The sequence below is a fragment of the Mesocricetus auratus genome, unplaced genomic scaffold, assembly GCF_017639785.1.
Source record: "Mesocricetus auratus isolate SY011 unplaced genomic scaffold, BCM_Maur_2.0 Super-Scaffold_100691, whole genome shotgun sequence".
Classification (NCBI taxonomy): domain Eukaryota; kingdom Metazoa; phylum Chordata; class Mammalia; order Rodentia; family Cricetidae; genus Mesocricetus; species Mesocricetus auratus.
The window spans coordinates 41,275,422-41,291,622 of record NW_024429267.1 but is presented as its reverse complement, the minus strand read 5'-3'; the positions used below and the strand labels follow the sequence as shown (position 1 = coordinate 41,291,622).

The 16,201-nt window shown below is 47.7% G+C and overlaps 1 protein-coding gene across 1 annotated transcript in view; it reads right to left on the bottom strand.

The window, feature by feature from the left end:
• Slco2a1 (solute carrier organic anion transporter family member 2A1) overlaps positions 1-16,201 on the bottom strand; it is a 70,102-nt gene that overhangs the window by 25,192 nt on the left and 28,709 nt on the right. The window contains exons 2-3 of the mRNA XM_005072032.4: positions 13,950-14,087; positions 10,535-10,703 (exon numbers count right to left, since the gene is read on the bottom strand). Of these exons, the coding sequence (XP_005072089.1) occupies positions 10,535-10,703; positions 13,950-14,087 (307 nt within the window). The remainder of the gene's footprint in view (positions 1-10,534; positions 10,704-13,949; positions 14,088-16,201) is intronic.

The following is a 16,201-nucleotide window of genomic DNA, read 5'->3' as shown; positions in this document are numbered from 1 at the left end:
TGTTAGTAAAGTCAGGCTGTGCAATCATGAGGACCTGAGTTCAGATTCTCAGCACACAGAAAGTCAGGCCTGCCAGCATGCACCTGTAGTCCCAGCATGGAGGACACAGAGACAGGCCATCCCTGGGACTCACTGGCCAACAGCAGAGTCAAATAGGTGAGCTCCAGGTTCACCGAAAGATGCTGTCTCAAAAGAAATACAGTTGAGAGTGATTGAGAAAACATTCAGCATTGACTTCTGGCCTCCACGCAAATGTACATATATGCACATGTACACATACACACACATGAACACTTCCATACACATATACCACACACAAAATTTAAGAAAAATGTATAGATTGATTTATTTTATGTGCATGAGTGTTCTGCCTGCATGTCTGAGCATACACCATTTGTGTGTCTGGTACCCCTGGGTATCAGAAGAAGGCATTGACTCCCCTGAAACTGGAGTTAGGGATGGTTACCAGTCACCTTGTGGGTGCTGGGAACTGAACCTGGATCCTCTGCAAGAGCAAGTCCTCTTAACCACTGAGCCATCTCTTCAGCCCCACAATTTTTTTTCTGAGACAGGGTCTCACTATAGAGCTCTGGCTGTCCTGGAACTTACTGTATAGACCAGGCTGGCCTCAAACTCACAGATATCTGCCTACCTCTGCCTCCTGAGTACTGGGATTAAAGGTTTGTGTCACTACATCTGTCCTCTCAAAAAATTTTAAAGATAATAAAAGTCCTGTAATAAGACTGGAGAAATGGCATCCTTTGTAGCCACTACAGAACTTTTCCTCTGGAACCCATCTGTCTACCCAACACTGTCTGCCTCCATACTGAAGGGGTCCTGGGGAGGGAGGAGAGCCATCATTAACAAGATGCTAGCCTATTTCCTGTCTGCCCCAAAGTAAACTCCAGGAAGGCACAAGTTCATCGAAGCACATTCTTTAACCCTGTTAGGACACTAGAGGCCTGCTTCCATCATTTTCACAGAACTGTGCAATGCTAACTAGAAACAGGCTGGCCTCACCCCTCCTGAGGTCACCCTAGCCCTGCCTTGGTAGCACGCGAGTCAACCTTCTGATTCATCCTGAATTTTTTATCTGCAAAATTCCAGATCTGATTTCTGGATCCATTGGTGGTTTTGCAATATAGGAGTTTTTGTGTCTGGAAGTCAACTTTGCTAGGATGTGGCCCATGGACCGAGGAAGGGATGGAACAGGGGTGGAGCAGGGATCCAGCAGGGGTGGCGCAGGGATGGATGTTTCCAACATAAAGAAATGGTAAGTGACGAGATGATAGAGATATGTCAGTCATTCTGATCTGACCAGAATACATGCATATGTATGCTGAAATGTCACATACTACGTAAGCATATGCAATTACTGTGTCATTACAAATAAAAAAATTTTAATATACTATTTTATTGATTCTTTGAGAACTTTATACAATGTATTTATATTGTATTTACCCTCATCCACCCCCCAGCTCTTCCCAGATCCACCCCGCCTTTCCACCCCTTCACAACTTTGTGCTCTCTTTATTCATGGAACTTTGTTTTATAAAACATTAGTCCATAAAAATAACTTGTACATCATAATCTGGAACATAAAGGTCCTCTAATAATACTACTTTTCATTCACAATGATGAGTCACTTTGAGAAACTCAAATGGATAAGGGAAAAGCCCACTGACAAGCAATGTTACTCAGACTTTTAAAAACTCGGAGAAAGAATCCAGTAATGAGAGACAAGACCAGTAGTGGTTTCCAGCAACAGCAGATTACAACAAAGAAATCACAGAGCAAACTGTATGCTTGGAAGGGTTTACACCTGTACAGGGAAGGCATTGCTGGTGTTGGGGAGCATGCGAGTGTGTGTGTGTGTGTGTGTGTGAGTGTGTGTGTGTGTGTGAGTGTGTGTGTGTGTTTTCTGGGACTGGAGTCCTCTCCCCACGCTGCTTCCCTTGTCCTAGAAGGGGCCAGGGAAATGCTACTTGTACTGGGCACGAGGCTTGCTGTACTGGGCATGAGCCACACTGTTGGCCTGGGACTCCCCTCCTAGCTCCTCATTGCCCTTGGCCAGTGCACAGGAGCCCACACTCTGAGCATCAGACTAGTTTCTTTAGTGGCTAGGGGAGAAAAGGATGACAGCTTGCAGCACTGAATTTATTGTTTAAGGAGATGCACACTTCCCCGGCACCTTTCATTGGTTGTGAAGTAGAACTTACTGTTCACAAATTTATTCCCCAGGCTGCCGGGGAGCTCTTTGAAGAGAACCCAGAGGGGTTAGCAGAGCCAACAAAAGTCATTCATACTGCCTCCCACACACACATTTTCTTTGTTAGTGAGGCTCCTAAGCCAGCAGAAGCATGGCATGACATGACTTGACTGGAGGCAGCCTGTTGACAAAGTCTGTCATTATATCTGCTAGGCAAGATGGGAACCCAAATCTGACGAGTCCTCTGGGGGAACCAGTTACTTCTTACCTGGCCATGCGTCTATCACTGTGTGCTCTGACCTCGGGGACACAGCTGGCAAGTCTAAGGATAACAGGAATGCTAGAGAACCAGGAGGCATTCTGAAGGCTGAAAATTAAAAAAAAAATGGACGCAAGGATAAAAAAAAGGGCTCCAACTAAGGAGCGTGGATCTCATGGGAAAGAATACAAGGCTTGGCTTCAGCTAGACAACAAATAGGAAGGTAAGGCCTGGTGTGAGAAAAAGTTCTGCAGGGTTGAATTCCTGGATATTTTGATCATAGGGTCCCAGCTTAAGCCTGCTCTAGGACCCTCGGGTCCATGGTGAGGAGACTTCTCTGCCTTTTCCCTAGGGAGACCTGCACCATATTTTCTGAGGTTGAATGAAGATCCCGGAGCTGAAGGGAGATAGGCTCAGCCCAGCTGAGGGTGCCTTTCCCACATCTGGGGACTAATAGACTTGGTCTGGGTGGTTCTCGAAGGCAGACTAGAACCCACTGAGGTAATACTGGGTCTAAGGACAAGGATCTAAAGACAAGAGTCCCTTGGGAGAGAAAGCCTGTCCTCATGTCCCTGGCTGTCCACCTCAAGGCAGCTTGGGGTAGTTCATATCCTAGGAGTTCAGCTCTAAGTCCAAGGGTAGGCCTGGGCTAGGAGAACCCTATAATGTAGGGCTTGGGGAACTACTAACTAGGGTGAGATTTGATCCCCACCCTGTTTGTGCCCATTAGTATGACAGCCCATACCTAGATACTCTTGTCTCTACTGCCCATGGAAACTCTGTGCCCCAGTAACATTGCTGAACAGCTTCATAGAGACTCAAGGGTTGGCAGGCCTGAAATATTTGCTACCTGGTGCTTGAATAAAAATGTCTGCCCATGACTTAACACGGTTTTCAAACCCTTTAGCCACTAAGGCTTTTTACAATCAAAGCTTCTGAAGACATGCACCAGATACGAAGGATAGGTTCCCTACTCATCCTTCTCCTCACTCCTGCCCCAGGCTAGGAAGAAGACAGGAATACCCAAAAGCCTTAGCTGGCTGCCAGGTCCTGGTGTGTGGGTTGGTTGTCTGTTGTGCTACTTTCTCTTTTTCAACGCCCAAGCTGCCATCTTTTCTGATTACAGATGTCACAAGCTCGGAGTTCTTAAAAGTCCCCTGGTCATGGGAGAAAGAAAGTGCCCCATTGGCCTCCCACTCCCAGGGGACACACTGCCTAAGGCATCCATGTGAAGCCTTTGGGCCACAGGAAGTATCTGGGCACAGTCAACAGCCTAGGTCTCACCGAGCACAGCAGGAGGAGCAGAAAGTTGCCCTCCTGCCTCCCTGGGTGCTTCTGTAACTCACTACCTCCTACAGTGACGGCTAATGGCTTCTTCAAACCACATTCCACAGTGGGCTAGGGACTGTTTCCTAGGAGGCCCAAAGCCACTAACATAGTAAGAGGCCTTTGCTATCCGCCAGGGCCCTTCCCCCTGCCCTGGATGGGACCGAGACAGTCTACCGACCACCCAGGAAGTGACCTAATGGAAGAGCAGGAAGGAGCTCATCTCCCAGACACTTGCAGCAGGCCTAGCACCCGGCCTCATTGCTGAACAAGAAAAGTGACTGCAACAGGCCCCAAGGGCCAGAAGCTGAGGAGGAGTCACACTCAGCTTCCTGCAGGAGGCCTAGGAGGATGAGTCACGTTTTCAATTCACCTGACTTTGCCAGACATAGATGCTCCAAGAACCAGACAGAAAGTGGACAGGCTAGGTCAACGGTTGGTGCCTTGAGAGGGGGCTGTCTGTCACGCCACTGTGGTGGTGGCGCTTGCTCCGCCAACCTTGGAGTCCTTGTTCTTTTCTGCCCTTCCCTGACACTCAGCACAGCTGCCAAGCACAGGCTGTCGTTTCTCCATGTTTGCTTTTGTCCTTTCCTACACCATGGCTTGAGGATCCACATCAAACCTCCTTGGGTTTTGTCCTGCTCGTCTTTTCAGGGCTGTTTTTGTTTTAGCTGAATTAATAGCACTCCTGCTTTGTGATATTTCCCCCACTTGTATTTGTTGCATTCTTCCCCTCTCAGATTAAACAGGTCAACAGTTCCAACTAGGTAGACTGTCACCCTAGCGACCTCCCCCACTCACCCCAGCGAGCACTTCCCCCATCCTTTATATACACGCCACTCTGCTTCCCCTCAATGCATGCTCACCCGACATCCCCACCCGCACTTCCTCCTACACACGTTTTCTCCACTTTACCCCACTTCCTCCTTGTTCCATACTCCCACCTCCTCACAACCCCCCATCTCCATACCTTCACACACACACACCCTACCCGGTACCCACCCTCTTCTCCCTCCAGTATCCATCTCTACACACACCAGCCTCCCTACCTCATTCAACTTCCTGCATGTAGAGATAGATGCTCTATCTCTACATAACAATGTGCCACGGGCACACCCAGGCTTCCTGCACACCAGACACCCCCACCTCCCCATGGCTTCTGGGGTGTTTACCCCAAAGCCGCCTGCACTCATGTTCCAGATCCATTCTATCTGTGTCCTGGCTCTGTGTGGCTTACAGGTTTAGGAGATAGGTTTGGCTCTGGAGGTTGAGAGCTGCTTAAGGGAGTGTTGAAGTCACTCTGGAGGCCAAGGCTTTGCTCTCCACGCTTTCCCGTTACCCACCTTCCTAGGGACACCATTGAGAGGACAGGGTGGGGAGCAGCAGCTTCAAACGGAAGGGGTTGGAAGGGCTTCTTCCATTTCTTTTCTTAATTACTCCACAAGTACAACTTCCCCTCCTCCTCTCCTGCTCAGCCTCTGGGAAGCTTCCTGCCCAGGCAACCATTGTCTGCCAGGCAGACTTCCGCATGGGCTGGACTGAGTCTTTAACAGGTTTTCCTAGTCCCTCAAAACACTGCTTCCCAAAGCCCCTTCTCATTTCTCCTGGGGGAACTGGTCTCATGCTGGCTTGTTTCCCATCTGCAAAAGCTGCTCTGCACCTTCTAGACGTGGGCTTGGATGGAGGCTTTGGCTGGACAGCTAGTCTCTAAAGGCGCCAAGGCACATTTCCGGACCCCACTGACATTTAGAAAATCTAAACATTCATAAATGTCTGCACAGATTTTTTTAAATAGGCAATTAGTTGCTAAAGGTCTTCGTGACTTCCCACAACGTTGAGCCTTTCTTCAATTTACTCCCCCCTCTGAAAATCATATTCCTCTTCATTTCCCATGGTCATTTCTGGAGCAGCTTTGTTCCGTGGGGGAAGAAATCGGCAAATACTCGTGAGCAGGAGTGTGGGACTGATCCTGGTCAATAACAGATCCCAGAAGACAGCAAGGCAAGCAAACAAATTTCCCCAACGCCACCATGAGCCACACTCTTTGTATCTACATAAGTTATTTGCTATATGTTTATGCTATTCCACTTTAATTTTATTCTGAGAACGCACTGGATGAGAAAGTATCATTGCTCCCATTTTACAGGTAAGGATACTGAGGTTTAGAAAGGAAGCATACCTCCTTAAGGGAAGCTGACAAGACAGCAGCTGAGGCAGCATCTGAGTGTCAAGGTTCATGCTCCATCTACCAATGAGAGGCTCTGGCAACTAGTTAGAACAGAAGCCCACACTGTCATCCAGAGGGACCCTATCCCACATGGATAGTGGAGGACCTAGGGTGAGGACTAGCATTCCTCAAACGGTCCAGCACACAGCAAGGAGCTTGTCAAAGGACACCATGTGTGTCCTCACTGGGGACTCTGAGGGGCTCTTGGTTTACTCAGTGTCCTATAGCCCTTTCTCCATACCACGTCACATCACAGCCACGGGGCTAAGTGCAAGGACACATGCCTCTGCAGCCACCAGAGCTCTATGGGAGAGTGTTTCTCTTTTAGACCCTCTGAGGTACTGAGATTCAAAGCAGGGAGTAAGTGGCCCAAGGCCACACCGTCAGAGAGTCTCCCAGCCCAGTCTCACCCGAGGACTGCCTGGCTCCAGCAGACAGTTCAGGCACACCATTTGGGCATCATATCCAATGAAATATGTCCTTGCCTCATGACCTTGCATAATTCAAAGCTGAAGTTCCCATAGGAATACATTCGAAGTAGAGTCACGATCAACCTTTTCCGATGAAGTGAGACTTGATGAATATTTATTTATCTGAACATATTAACATGGCACACTTCCACACTGCATGAGCACCTAGTACACAGCCCAACTAAAGCCACAGATGTGACTCCTAGGCCAAGGCCTGCCTGGCACCAGGAAGATGCCCCGAAGGGAGTCCATCCCCGAACACTTCCAGCTGTTGCTGGAGTCCCAGTCAAAGCCAGTGCCGCTGTATTGTTGCAATCAGAGTTTGCACAAACTGGATGAGCAACAACAAAAAACAACTTTATAGCCCATATTTCCCCGCAGCCTTGCACACTGCGGGCCTGTCAGGCAAGCTGTGGTGATTTGGCCAGGAGCAGTGGGGGTTAAGATTGGGCTGGTATGACTCCCTGTGATCTGGGGGCTTTGTGGTAAAGCCCAACTCAATCTAAATAGCCATCCCTAATAAGGAGCAAAGTGAGACCATCTCTAACCTCCCGCCCATGGCTACGTTGTGCAAAGCAAATGCCATGGGCTGTGGGCCCAGGCCACGGGGAGCCGACCAGCCTGACTGAGTAGGCCATGGTGTGTGGTGTCTGGCAAAGTGTCCTCCCCTCAGCTTGGCCCCGGTGCCCCAGGCTCCCTTGCTGATCTCATTAGCCTTGTCTTCATGCACCAGAAAGGTCAAGTCCCCACTCTCCATCAGAGCTGGTCTCCAATGCCCTGTCTAGATAGAGAGGAGGAAGGACAGGACAGAACCCATGTTCAGAATCCTCATCCTTGGCTCACTTGAAGCAAGGCTCAGCCTTTAATCAGTTCAGGGTGACCACGTGCCTGTGAAAATGACTAGAGCACCTGACAGAGACTTTTTATCACCCAAGGACTCATCAAACAACAAAGGATATATCTCAGGAAGAGGGGGAAATTGAAGCAACAATGTAGGTGAAATGCCCCCCAAGCAACAGTGAACACAGACACCCACAACCTTGTAGGTAAATATCTATAGGCACTGAGCACTGTAGATAGGTAAGACAGGTGCTTCCACAGCACTGGGTAGCAATGATGGCCATGGGTATTAAGGCATCCAAGGACTATGTTCTTCTGAAGAATAAAGACATTCATCAGCCTAGAGCTTGTTTAGTCATAAATCAATGTTAAACACAGGGGTAATGGTGAGCCACACTATTTAAGAATTAGAAGATTAGCCAGATGGTGGCGGTGCACACCTTTAATCCCAGCACTCAGGAGGCAGAGGCCAGCCTGATCTACAAAAAAGATTTCCAGGATAGCCTGAACTACACAGAGAAACCCTGTCTCAAAAAAAAAATCAAAAAGCATCAAAGGATTACACATAATAGGCATGCCAATTGATCTATGAATTTAATTTAATCCCAGTAGAAATTCTAGAAGGATATTTTTCTTTTGAATATAAACAACCAGATCTCAAAGTTTCTACAGAAAAATAGAACAAAACTAAATAAAACACTGGTGAGGGAAAGCATGCAGTGTTGGCAAAGTGACAGACAGATCGATGGGAGGAAAAGGAAGGCCAGAGAGGAACCATGGATGTGCTCAACTTTCTCCTCTGTGTGGACGGTAGAACTCGGGGTCCTGTGTATTTGGGGCACACTCTCTACCGCTGAGCTGCAGCCTTAGCCCAAGACAACTGATCTGTTATAATGGTGCAAAATTATGGTATGGTGAAAAGACAGTTTTTGTAACAAAATGTGCTAGGAAAAATTACATGCATACACAAAAGGAAAAACATGAGCACTGATAAATGGTTAACTCAAAACAGATCATAGGTCTACATGTAAATACAAAACAATGGAAACTCCTTGAGAAAATGCATAGAAAGATGTCCCTTTCCTGTGACCAGGCAGAGGTCTTGAATGCAGTACCAGAAAAATGAGTCATGGAAGGGAAAAAATAAGGAAAAGTTGGATTTCACCAAAATTAAAACCTCTTTTTTTTTGTTGCTGTTGTTGTTCTGGAAGTGACATACATTCTGCTAAAAAAAACTATGCAAGATGAGCCAGAGATTGAGAGGAAATTTTTGTAATGCTCACACCCAACAAAGAGCTATCTAAAATTTGTCACACTCAGCAATTTAAAATAGTGACCGCTTATAATTAGTTAATGGGTTGATAGGCAGAAAGGAACATTTTCTTCAAGTGTCGAGGCCAATGGTAAGGCACCTGAACTCTTATAAATAAACCCTCACTTACACTCCTGTAATGAACCCTGATGAAACTCACTGAGGCATACACATGCGCACGGCGTGTGCGTGAACACACACACACACACACACACACAGGCGTGCAGACAGACATGAAAGTAGAAGAGGGGGGCTAGTTGAGAAAAGGAAAAGGATTAGCAGGCGTGGGAGAAAGAAAGTGAATATGATCAAAATACATCATGTACATGTATGGAAATGTCACAATGAAACCTATTATCATGCATAATTAATATATGCTAATTAAAAGAATTCTAAAAATAAAATGTAAGGAAAGGTTACCTTTCCCTAGATCCTTCACTACTAGTTAGTACCATGTTTAACCACATAAATTCTTGGTCTATTTCATCCTGTCACAAGGCATCCCAATAAAAAGCAGAAGTATGGGTCACAGAAAGAGCCCATACCAGATGAGGGTCAAGAGACAGGCCTCCCTGTCTCTCTCTCCTTAGCTACTTGGACCATGAGGAGATATTTGAATATCTTCAAGTTCCAAGACCTACTAGGCAACAATTTCCTCCTAACTGAACATTCCCTTCAGGTTGGAAGAGTGGTTCTCAACCCTTTTGAGAGTGGAATGACCCTTTCATAGAAGTCACCTAAAGCTGTCTGCATATCAGGTATTTACATGATTCATAACAGTAGCAAAACTACAGTTCTGAAGTAGCAACAAAAATAATTTTATGGTTGGGAATCACCACAACATGAGGAACTGGATTGCAGCATTGGGAAAGTTGAGGTAGAACAGGAATGTTAAGACTAAGGAAACTATAGAAACCAGTAAGACTCAGAAGTTCATAAAGTTACAAGATTTACAAAGCTTTCCCCCAGGTCATACACAGCAGGAATCAGCTGCTGGGGAGGAGGAGCTTCTGGTAGGGTTGCCTACAGTTATCCAGGGAGCTCTAAGGATACAGCTCTTGTGAGTCTTCACCCATGATGGAGTGTGCCTTTTGGTGATGTGGCCACCTTAGAGTTACCCATGCTCCTGAAATCCCTTCCAATGCTTGTGTAATCCCTTATCCATGCTGTTATAATCCCTTACCCATGCTCCTGCAATCCCTTCCCCTGCTCCTGCAATCCCTTACCCATGTTATTATAATCCCTTACACATGCTCCTGTAATAAGCCCGAATAAACTTATTGGTTCACCAAGCTAGAGCTGAGTAGAATCATCATTTTGGGATGTCATGTGGAGTGAACAGACATTTGTTCATATTTCCCTGGAAAAATTACATAAGTCCTTATTTTATGACTTTTCTCTGCACCCCATTAGTGTCCCAGCATCAGTGACTATACCATACAAATACTATGTAATTTAAAGTAAAATCGATGGGTTTAACAAACAGCTGCAAAACATCAAGAAAACCCTCAAACTTCATAGTGTTCTACACTTTGGTTCTCTTTCTTCCAGGCCTCTGTCGGCTCTGGTTCCAGGCAGGTAGTGTTTGGATTGACCCTGGCATAAAGCACAAGGAATCATGGGGACAGGCCAGCAACCACAGGGCCTCTTCATCCTCAACAAGCCAGGAACCAGGTATCTAGGCTACTTCATACTTCTGTGTGTTTCAATAGGTTCCACAGTTAGGACGGTTTGGAGGGAAACTGAACTACTAGAGTCAAGGAGGGTCTCCAGCAAGAGAGGAAAGAGGCATGACCCAGAGTGGAAACCCCAACCGTTGGGGTACCACCATCAACTCTGCACCATGCTCATCCAGTTTCATCTCCTCACAGCAGGAGTCGGAGTCACTCACCAGCCGCGGCAGTGGTTGAGGTGTATTGATAGGGTTCCGACAGGAAGTGTGGGAGGGTGAGGATAAAGGCACCTGCAGCCAGGAGGAGACCCCCTATGCCGATCATCCGTGGGCGGTTCACCCGGCTGCCAAAGTAGCTGACAAAGATGATGAGGATGGCATTGCTGGTCTGCAGAGGGGAACAAGGGATCAAAGTGAGAACCAGGTCCTGCCTTCCCCTAGCCCAAAGGAGACCGACAATATTTCATCTAGGGAGACTAGACAGGAAGGGGCCGTCCAGCATTAGCGGGATCCCTGGCAAAGTTAGGCTAGCCATGCCCTGATATTCTTGTGTATATTGTATTCTCACAGCACCAGCTTCCCCGCAGCCTCTGCTTTTTGGAGCAGCCCAGTGGAATTATCTGAACACATAATGGACTAATCCAAGCACTGGCCATTTTATCCACAAATCTGGAGTGTGTGCAAGTGTCTACAAGAGGGTGTGCTCACATATGCATGTGTGATACGGAGTTTTGATACGGAGTTTCTCACCAACCCAAAGATTGCCAAATATCTAGGCTGGTTGGCTCTAGAGACCCTCCTGTCCCTACCTCCCTAACTCTAGGATTACAGGCACATGCCGCTATTACACCTAGATTGTAAAACATAGGCTCTGGGGATGGAACTAAGGTCTTTATGCTTGCATAAGAAGCACTTTACAGCTGAGCTCTCTCCCTAAGCTCTCCTAGAAAAATCTTTTGGGGCAAAATCCAAGGAAGCCTCTGGTCCTGGAAGGCTTCTGGAGTAGCATATGTTCCTTAGTTAAACTCCTAACTTGAATGAGGTCCAGGGTAACGGACTCTGGACTGAAAGTCAGAATAACAACCAAGCAACGTGCATGACTCCACGCACCATGCAACTGCTCTCATTTTATACTTTGTACTGGTTAATTTTCATCAACATGACCCACAATAGGCTCATCTGGGAAGAGGAAACCTCAGTCAAGAAAGTGTCTCCATCAGCTGGCCTGTAGGCAGATCTGTGGGAACATTTTCTAGATTAATGATTAGTGGGGGGGGGGCTGGCCCACTACAGGAGATGCCATCCCTGGCAGGTGGTCTTGAGCTGTAATAACAAAGCAAGCTGAGCAAGCCATCGTGGGAGCCAGGGAGAGGCGTTCCTGTGTGGTCTCTGATCCTGCCTCAGTTCCTGCGCTGGCTCCCTCCATGATGGCCTGACGTGGAAGTGTGAGAGCGATAAACCCTTTCCTCTCCAAGTTCCTTTGGTCAAGGTCGTTATGACAGCAACAGAAAGAAAACTAGAACTCGATAGCAAAACAGTCAGTGTCATGTTTACATCCATGAAGCCAGGAGACAGACTGAACCAGGGAGGCCCGACTTTAGGTTGTCTATGCCGTGCTAGAGCAATCTTCTGGAGGAGTTGGCTTCCGTCCCCAACAACTCTGCATCTAACCCACCTCCATAGCAATCCTAAATTCTTCAAAACGAAGGACAAGAACCAGACATACCACTTCCAAGTCCTGCCCAGTGTGGGCAGGACCACTGTGTTCCTGATGCTCCTTAGGAGGTGTGTTCCTTGTGTCCACCCCTTTGGCCCCGAATGCCTTTCCTCTCCCATGCCACCTTCTCATGGAACCTGCTGAACATCTTCTAGAGCTCTATTTCTGTACATTTGTCTTAGCTTTTTGTCTGTCTGTTCCTTTCTGCCTCCCAGCACCTAGGACAGTGTCTGGCATGCAGTTGGAGCTCATTAACATGTGTCAAGGAGCATGACCAACAGACAGAGGCTGTGGCACAAAGAAGAGGGTGTGAAGCTGTGTGAGGTGTATGAGGAGGCAGCCTGGTCTCAGCAGAGAGCCCTCCAGCCTGAAGTTTCTAGAACATTCTGCAGCGGGTACCCAGAAAAAGAACAAGCTTATTCTTGGGTTTCATCTCTTTCCTTCTTGCTTCTCCATCGTTTTTTATAAATGAACTGAAATGTCAAGTCATTTCAGCTCTGCTAGCCGACTTCAAAGGGCATGTGCGAGAGGCGGTGGAATCCAAAACAAACCCAGGAAGGAAGGTTGGGGTTCCTTGGCCCTCACTCATCTTCAGAAGCTGGGGTTGGTTTCTCTGTGGGTCGCTGGACCTGCTTGGGTGCTGGGTGTTGCTCCCCAGCTTTTCTTCAGCAGAAGAGTGCCTTGAAAGAATTCTTTATTCTTTCCCCCACTTAAAGCACACCTCCAAACTGCAGTTGTTCTCGCCGAGAAGAAGAGGACCTCAGGCCTGGCCCATCACCCTCAGAGTGCCCTGAGAACAGCTCCATCTACGTGGTGGTGTTGGACATTTGAAACATGACATAGAGCCCATTAATAGTACACTCTGTCCTTCTGTGTCTCAAAACCAAGGCAGCTAGGGACTGACTGGAGATGGACATCTAGGGCAGAGCTCTAGAACTCCAACCCACCTTATCTGTTCCCCCTCGATGTCATGTCAGAGTGGACACTGGGAGCAGCTGCTTCCCAAGGCCAAGACACCATGGCTTCTCTGTTCAAGGCCGTCCCCCGCCCTTGAACTGCCACAGGCCGTCTGCGTCCTTTCCTCTCACCTGGCCTCAGGACGGCTTTGAAAATGGAGCTTCAGTCTGAAGGTTTGTACTCACTGCACACTCAGATGGCATCACCCACCCTTGCGCCAGGCTGGACTTTCTTCACGCCCCTGCCACCCCCCACACACACACACTCACCACCAGCAGCATACAAACGCCAGTTGTTCCCGGACCACAGTTTTATTTCAAGCATTCAATGGTGCAGATACAGTTTAAGTGTGAGAGCTCATGGCTTGGGATCCTCTTGACTGCTGGAGGAGAGGCTCTACCATACATGTCAGACCTCGTTTGTTTAGTACAGGAGTCTAGAACACAGGGTGAGAAGGAACCAGAGGCCATGTCTGGGCTCACCAAGAACTGTGGGTGACTTGTGATACGTACACAGGCCAGGGCCAGGCTACAGTGATGTAAATGTCAGAGGTTTGTTTCCTTGCTGTCTGTTGTCTGTGAGGACAATATCAAGTCAAAGGCCAAATTTAAGGGGTTGTATTCTGCACTGAGATGTAAACCCAGCCCCCTGTTATGCTCCTCTCAAATCCCATGGTTAGGACAGTACCCACAATGAAGTGTGGCCAAGAGCCTCTCACTCAGGGCTGGAGAAATGGCTTGGCATTTGAGAGCACTTGTTGCTCTTGCAGAAGAGCCAGGTTTAATTCCCAGCACCCACATGGTGGCCTACAACCATCCCTAACTACAGTTACAGAGGATCCAATGCCCTCTCCTGGCCTCCTTGGGCACCAAACATGCACATGGTACACATAGTATACATGCAGGCAAAAAAACATAAAATAAATCTAATTAATTTTTTTAAAAAAAGCCTCCCACTCACCTCATTCAGGCTGGAAATGAGACCCGAGGAAGAACTGGAGAGCCCAAAGCGCTTCTCAATCGTGGTGAGGCTGCTCTTGAAGTAGGCGCTGTAGAGCAGCTGACAGAGCTGTAGAAGGCCATGGAAAAGCACGAACACCTGGGTAACAGATAACAGCCCTGTGAGGTCTCTGCACAGTGACCCAGGTGCCTGCCCAGCCTTCTATCCAGGGCTCTGGGGCAGCAGGGACTGCCTCCTCATGGGAACACTAGCTTCACTGGATGGTTCTGAGGGTAAAATGCTATCAGGTACCATACCATATTTCACCCCATGGGAAACAGTCCGAAAATTCTAGCCATTCCTGGATTTACCAGATGTTTTTGAGACCCCATCCCATGTCTCCCAAGTTGGTTCCAAACTCACTATGAAGCTGAGGATGACCTTGACTTTCAGATCCTTCAGTCTCTACTCTGTGCTGAGCTCACAGGACTGTGTCACCACATTTGGTTTTTATGCTGTGCTGGGCATTGAACCCAAGGCTTTGTGCATACTAGGCAAGCACTCTACCTAATGAACTGAACTACATCTGTCATCACAAGGACCACACTAAAACCACGGGGATGTCATCCTCCATGCAAGGCCCTGACTTACACAAGCATTAAGGGCCATTGGTACCTTGGGTTGCTCCCTAGCCGTATCACAATACACCATGGACTGCTGCTTGGTCTTTCTACAGAGACCTGAGTGAGCTGAAAGCCATCCTCTATTCAATATGGACCATTCTTACTGACACCAGTGAGTTCTCAGTTGGGATGCTCTGCTTCTCCTGATCTGCCCTCCATTCCTAATCTCCATCCTCCAAGGTCCAGCTCTCCTATCTCCAGGAAGATATTCTGACACCATACTCTAACCATCTAATTGAATAAATACCCTCATTCCATCTCACCAAGCTGTTTATCAGGGATATCTTGACCTCTTACAAGAACATCTATGGCTGGACTTGTCTCCCTCTGGATGGATGTTCAAGGCCTTGGAGAAGTGCCAAAGGTTGTCACCGTGTCCTACCTAGCCTCACATGCCTTGTCCTGTGTGTGCTGAGTAAATGTGAGTTCCATGCCTGACAGGGATAGATGTACATTGTAAAGCAAGTTAGAGGAGGAATTTGATGATGTCCTCAGCTCCAGGCTGAGCCTTCCTGGGATAGCAGCTATTGCATGAACAGGTACCAAGTCCTACAAGTCCCACATCCTTAAGCAGTGCTTGGAAGCTTCCTTTGAGTCATGCTTTCCTCCATGGAAGAGTCGGTAGCTGTCATGTTTCATACCCTGTAAAAGTTATTCTCTTAGTTGAAGGGCTGGTGTCTGAGAAGAGCAACTATGGCTATACCTTCATCTTCATTTCCCTCCAAAACTGAGCCTACCTCTCTTCTGGGCCCTCCCTCCAACCCATGAAATTTCCTAGCTGCTAGCCCAGAGCCTTGGCAAAGCCAACTTGAGGCTTCTGAGACAATGCCCAGAACTCACTGCATGTCCATCTATATTCATGGCCTCTTAATCCAAGAAGGTCATAGCACTCAGGACATCAGACCCCTCCCCCCAACTACTGCCTGCTTCTGAGCCGCAACAACTAGCCCTCTCCTCCACAGAGGCAAAAGAAAGTCTGCAAGGATCCAGAGGCATCCCTCTAGTCCTGCCTTCCAGAAAGCATCTTAAGTGGTTTCTTTCATGAGCTTGAATCTTCTCAATATTTTGTGATAGTTTTGGGAATGATTTTGTCCCAGTTTCTTTTCCAACATGGAGAAACTGAGGTCCATAGATGGAGAACCTGGGTGCCCAGCAATGTTCCTGCCAGTAACTTTTGGAGCCTAGGGTCTTGTCATGTGAGATGTATGGAGTGGGTGGTGTTTGAATGCGTTTCTCACTCTACATAGCTGTCCCCTTCTCTTGAGTCCTTAGTTTTTCTCAGTTGTGAGGTAACTCAGCTAAATCATTGATCCTGAAGTCAACTTTGGGTAAAAACAGAGGATAGAGGGCGTGGGGGTGTCTCTGGAATAGAGTTTAAGGCCCAAGTCTAGATCCACAGAATCAAAATCGGTGGGAGTTAAGTCCCACATGTATGTTTTGAAAGAGTTCCTGAAGCAGAAACTGGTGGGCAGCATGGATTGTAATTCCTGGGCTGAATGGTATGTTCTGGCTCTGTCCACCTCTGTGTGGTGGAGGATCAGAAAGGGAAAAGCAAGCACAGAGCTTGGACGTGATGAGGATGGTCATCGC